At 42.6% G+C, this 6,000-nt stretch overlaps 1 protein-coding gene across 1 annotated transcript in view; it reads right to left on the bottom strand.

The window, feature by feature from the left end:
• Nucleotides 1–1,757: 1,757 nt before the first annotated feature.
• The window catches only part of VIPAS39 (VPS33B interacting protein, apical-basolateral polarity regulator, spe-39 homolog), a 375,619-nt gene continuing 371,376 nt past the window's right edge, over nt 1,758–6,000 (bottom strand). The window contains exons 19-20 of the mRNA XM_069637994.1: nt 5,127–5,231; nt 1,758–2,731 (exon numbers count right to left, since the gene is read on the bottom strand). Of these exons, the coding sequence (XP_069494095.1) occupies nt 2,711–2,731; nt 5,127–5,231 (126 nt within the window). The 3' untranslated portion in view covers nt 1,758–2,710. The remainder of the gene's footprint in view (nt 2,732–5,126; nt 5,232–6,000) is intronic.

Raw genomic sequence — 6,000 nt, 5'->3', positions numbered from 1 at the left:
CATGTCTGCCTGGTCCCCGATACTGTATGCGGTAGCACGCTATGCGACTGTAGAGGAATATTTCAAGGCTTCCACTCTTGTCGAAACAGGTGTGCTGTGGTAAAGCAATAGCCAATGCCTATCAAAAAAAGTTGGAATTCTTGGGACCTTTTATGGCCCTATGACACGGAGATGTGGAATTTCAGTTGGTCTACTGTTTAGGACCCGGAAACCAATTTTTCTTATTGATTTTTTTACTTTTCTCAAGGCTTCATGGACTTAAGTCTAAACTCAGTCTTGTCTCTTATTTATTTTGGACCTCTGTGAATGGATCCAGAGAAGATCCAGGGTGAACAGTTCCCTCTGGTTAGTGAGTCGATTATTTCCCTTTTGTTTGTAGTATGTATGTTTGTCATTCTTATGCCATACCATCGCTCCAAGTAATTCTGCAAATACTACGTGCACACAAGAGAATTGGAGGTGCGTAATTGGGAAATCGGGGAGATTTTCCTCACAACGGCGTTGGTGATGCAGTAGAAACATTGTTTCTTAGGGTCCCCCATTTCCACTCCACAGTGCAAGAGAGCATGCAAAGGGCGTTTGGTGCAGACTCAGCATAAGGGAGTATTTGTATTGCTAGGCTACTTTTGACATCAAGGCTGGAACAAAATCTGCATTGAAGAATTTTAACACCGGATCACAAGACAACAACGTGTGTTGAGTTCTTTGTTTACGTTATGGTTGCCTGATGCTCTGTGGCATTACAAGCTCCTACTGCCCTGGGTTCCCTTCTTTTTCACTGCCTGGCTACTGAGTTTCCCACCATCTTGCCTCCCTGGCTGCCATCTGAGAATCCATAATTCTATACTGCCTCTGAGATCCATGCTGCTTTCTTACCTCGCTGCTGGCTGACATGCTCTATGTAGCATTGCATGGCACCTGTGCTCCTGCTAATTGGACTCACCACCTGTCCCTTGAGCATTCCCCCATTCTGTCTGGTTTCTGCACTCCTGGATCCACAGCTTGCAGACTGGCTGCCACAATCATGCCATAGTATCTATCTCTTGAGCATCTGCTATTCTCACTCACTGTGTAACTTCTGAGATCCTGCTATAATTTAAAATATATTAATTGCCTGGGTTCCATAGCTCCCTCTTGTCAGACTTGCCACCTAGCTGCTTCCATTCTGGCTACTTAGCTGCCACTGCCTTTGCTTAATACCCAATTCCCAGGTTTATGATAGGTTTATGAACCTCCATGTATAGTTTTTGCTGGAAAACACCAGATTCAAGCTGTCCATATATGCTAGATTGCGAGTGGTGCTGCCTATCTAGGGTAAACCTTGTCTGTGGAAGACTGTTCTTAAGCAGAAAAACAGACTCTTTATTAATGGTTGTATACCAGTTGCAGGCAAAGCAAAGTAGGTAGAGGTTGCACTTAGGGTGGCAATGAGGGATGGGTTGGCATTAGGGTATTGCGGTAGGGAGGGCATGCATGAGAGACAGGGGGAGATATTTATGTTCCAGAAAGATGAGCATTCAGGAGGGATATAAACACAAACATGATTTACGGAGTAACACAAGGAAGGAGGTATTGTTCTCAAGCACCCCATAAAATGAGCTCACTTCCTCTTCTGCAGATTGGCTGAGGTGACCCAAGGATAGCACAAGGACAGACAGAAGCTCAACCTTAGGAAGGACTGTGGGTTTTGATTCCCAATGTGGTTGGGCCAAAGGAGTACAAGCTTCCGAACAGAGCAAGAGTTCCATGTTCACAACTTCAGAGTATTTTCTTTTATTTTTTTTTTCAGAGATTGAATATTTGTTGGGAGATCAAGCCTCTGGTAAACAATGTGTCGGCATATTGCGAGAATATATGGCTATTATTATTGTGCCCCTCTCCTGTCACTGTATTTTCTTAAGCCTCTAGGTATGGACACCTTTGGGAATGTTCTTTAAGTAGAGGAGAGCTCCCATTTGGATTCTGAGATGTGTCTGTGGAAACCCCACGTAGGTCCTTGCATGGCCGGAAGGATGCTGAGAATATTCAGTGAAACGCCCAGTTAGCGCAAGACATAGATTCTGAGACAATCTGCGGAAGCTTCATATTACTCTGAATGTACCCGGTGGGGTGTCAATCCATGTCTGGTAATTCAAGTGCAACAGTCCCATCCTTTGTACTGGCTAACTATGAAGTTCTAAATACACCTCAGCATGCACACTGCTTTTATGCCCACTCAATGCAATCCGGCTTGCTTCTGCAACTTTTGAGCATCTCTCTATCCAGGGTAGGGCTTGTCGGAGTCACCCAAGCGCTACCATCTGATCCTAAGTGGAAAGGCCTTTGCGCGTGCTGCTGTAGATCTAGAAATGGTTCCTCCCGGAGGGCAGGGGCACCGCAAATCTCGGGTGTTTTTAAAAAATGTCTAAGCCCAACGCTCTCCTCTTATTCTAGCCCCTGTGGTTGCGAACTGGTTTCCTTAGATGGATCACTTGTTTTGTGAGTGTTCTTTGCTCCCTTTGGCGACAGCTGGTTGTCGCTGCTTAGATGAAACAATGATGATGATTTCCTAGATCTACAATCACCCATTAGGCAGTGTCTCTGTGAATCACAAAAGGAATGCCACTTCGTTCACTGAAAATGTTTCTAAAGTTACATTTCTTGGCTCCATGGGAACTGGCTTTCCACACTTTTTGGCAATAGCTCCTTTTCTGCCGAAGAGAACCGTCTGTTAGTTCTTCCATCGAATTTGCTGTTTGGGAGAAAAGTACATGTTTAAAACATTGCATTCATGTTGCATGCTCAGCAAGTTTCTGTTGTGTGGACAGGTGATAATGGGAGTGTATGCATTTTGATCGCTTGTGTACCTTATTGAGCGAATACACATCATTGTGAACGATGAAGACACCTGGGAAGTATCTCAGTGTCTGCACATGCCTGGCAAAAGAACAGTGTGAACTTGTCAATCAGGAGAGCTCGGGCACCGGGCATATGTAAGCAAAGGCAACAGCAATGGCCGTAGAGAAATGATATATGTGCATGCCGGGGAATTGGTGTGCCTCTCCGCTACAGAGATGTTTAAACTGTTTCTAAAAGGCTGTTCAAATATTAGTTTCCTATTTTCTTGGCTGTATACAGAAAAGTACTACAGGATTTAATTATGCATAACCAGGGCTACCTACTGGTGCAAGCCAGCAGTGATATTTGTAAACAAGCTGAGGACATAATCGTAAATTTAACGTTGTGTATTTTATTTTGCTCAATATTTTGCTTTGTTTCTCAGAAGGAAAAATCGACCACTGGAAATTAATTTAATTTTGTATTTATTTTATTTTGTGGAGTTTGTTTTGCACTCATGCAATATTTCTCTTACAGATGCATCAGCTTTTGAAATGTCATTCTGACGCAAAGTGGTTCAAAAACATTTCTTACAGCCACTAGGTAGCATCACATGGCTAGGCACTGACTCAGTCACAGCATAATTGGCGCCTTTTGTACATATAAAGAACCGGTATTGCCCAATTTGTTCGAATTTAATTGAACGTATGGTAAATTTGGCCGAATATGGCCAGTACCATTTGATCGATTACATATGACACATTTGATAATCAATACCGAACATGGGGAGCAGGGGTTGCGGGGGTGCCTCCAGCTCCCCACGTTTGGTAGTGATCGTCTTGGGGGGTAGCAGGGATGTCGCCTGCTTCCTAAGGACTGGAGGTGGGAACAAAAACTAATTAAAAGGGAAAAGCGGACCCTGCAGCGTCGGATCCGACACGCGTAAGAGGGACGGAACTGACGCTGCAGGGTCAGAAGGAAGTGAGAAAGCAAAAGGTAAGTGGGGTTGGGGAATTTATTGGGGGAGGGAGATCTTTATGCACAGAGTGGAAAAATGAATGATTGCCCCACTGACACCATGCCACCTGTTAGGAAACTAGTGAAGCCTGGCTTTCGTAAAGGTACAACTATACTTTTTTCTTTGCCCTCTAACCTACATATCTTTTTCATGTCTGATTTTATTCCTTTGAGCACAGCCGATGCTTTATCGTATAGATGCGGTTCTATGGAGTTTTTAATGTGTATAAAATTGAAAAGTACTTTTTCAATAAGAATGTGTTTGGAGATCTTGCCAATAGGTGGAGCTGTTCAGGAGTTTATAAATATTTATGAGGAACCCATGTTGGGGATTGGAGATTGTGGGTTACTCACCGTAGATACTCTTGTGCTTATAAGCCCCAGTCCCCATCTTGCAGATGTAGCAGGCCCCAAACTCACAAACTCCCCCCTTTTCTGTTTACGCCTTGTGGTAGTGACAAAAGCTAAAAAGGGACTGATGTGCAGGTTGAGATTGGAGAATTCTTTTAAAAATTCAGTTTTTGCCAAGCAACAAATGCTCCATCATGCTGCACTGAAGCCAGAACATTACACAAGTCCGAAAAAAATGGAGGACTACCATTACAAAAATAACTCGAGTAGCTTCCAGTGACTGTACGGTTCCAGTATGTAGCTGTGGAGCTGGAGCCTAGAAGACCCTACCTACTGATAATAGAGGTGCAGTGTGTGATCAGGATTCCAGAAAGATCCTAGAAGAGTGTGGAGAGCCAGTATCAGTACTTCAGGTGGATTTAAGCTTCAACAGTATGACGAGCAAACACCAGCTGCTAGATCATAATGGCACCATAGAGAACACTCTGATGTTAGCCAAAGAGTACATGGTTGGGTAATTATAAGCATAATAGTTACAGCGTTAAGAAGCAGGATGAAATCAGCATGAAGCACTACATACATAAAATATTATGGTTTGTAGGAATGGAAGGCTGCCCCTGTAGTTATGATTAATTTAAAGCTTTTCTATCCATAACTCTTCAGTGTTGCAACGCCAACGTCACCCTAAGTGGCAGGTATATACCCAGACATCGGGCCGGAGCTTGCTGTGCTTAGAGTCCCAACTTCACCTTCACAACGAAGTGTGGACTGGGCTAGTGGTCCTTGCATATGGCATTACGTTTCTTTAAATGTACAACAGGCAAAAAACACATGCAATGGAAAGATTCCCAGAGAAATTGTTTCAGTAGAACTGATGTACATGTACCATGGAGTGCAGTTATGTAACATGTTGTGGACTAGCCTCCGAGACCATCACATACCGTGTTTTTTAAGAGTATATCGATCTTCTCTTCTTCTGGGGAGCTTCTATCAACCTTACACCGATACGCCATGAGTTGATGTCGGTCCTTCAGATCTTTATATGTCTGGAAAAAAAATCAATTTCAATAGACTGTAGTTTGCACCTCACGTAACTCCAACACAAACGTGTGCAGCTCAAACACATGATATTAAGTATTGTCAAATTACTTTCATTAAGATGCCTTTCCTAAAAACTTTACAGCGTGGTGGTCATCTAGTGAGAAAGGTCCTGGGTTCACTCAATTTCTGGAATTCAACTAAGAAGCCCAGACAAAACAGAATTAGGGAACCAGCAAATATATCTTCTATATGACTAAGCATGAAACTATCACAGATCTATTTTGCTGGCTCAAGCGAGAAACCGCTACTAAATGAATAGAGGCACTGACTGAAACAAGGCCTCGGTCAACACTTTTAGTTAAAAGAGTTAAACAGCATATGCTATGTGCAAAAAAAGCATAAGCCAGCAAAAGGATCCTTTAGTGTATGTACACAAAGAAAATAAAGATTCCTCCATTCAAAAAAATCATGTTTGTAGAGTTGTCAGATTAAAAACGTACAGTCCTTTGTTCATTTCTATACTATCAAAGGTAATTCCTCAATTAGTTTGTTACCCAAAGAATCGTGCACAAATGCACACGTTTTGTAAAAATCCTCTTCATTTCATTTTCCCTTCTGGTATGTGATATGTCGCCTTAGAGTTTAGGTGAAACCTTTGATCTATTGACTTTGTGGACATTTCTCTGGCTAATAACTTAACTCATCTGTTCAAAACTTTCCAAAAGATTTTTTTGGCCCGGGGGCAAAATAATTGGAAATATTAATGGAAATGTG

Source organism: Ambystoma mexicanum, chromosome 14 (assembly GCF_040938575.1).
Source record: "Ambystoma mexicanum isolate Mex_15411 chromosome 14, UKY_AmexF1_1, whole genome shotgun sequence".
NCBI classification, from domain to species: Eukaryota; Metazoa; Chordata; class Amphibia; order Caudata; family Ambystomatidae; genus Ambystoma; species Ambystoma mexicanum.
Note: the sequence above shows the minus strand (reverse complement) of the source record. Positions and strands in the feature narration are given on the sequence as shown.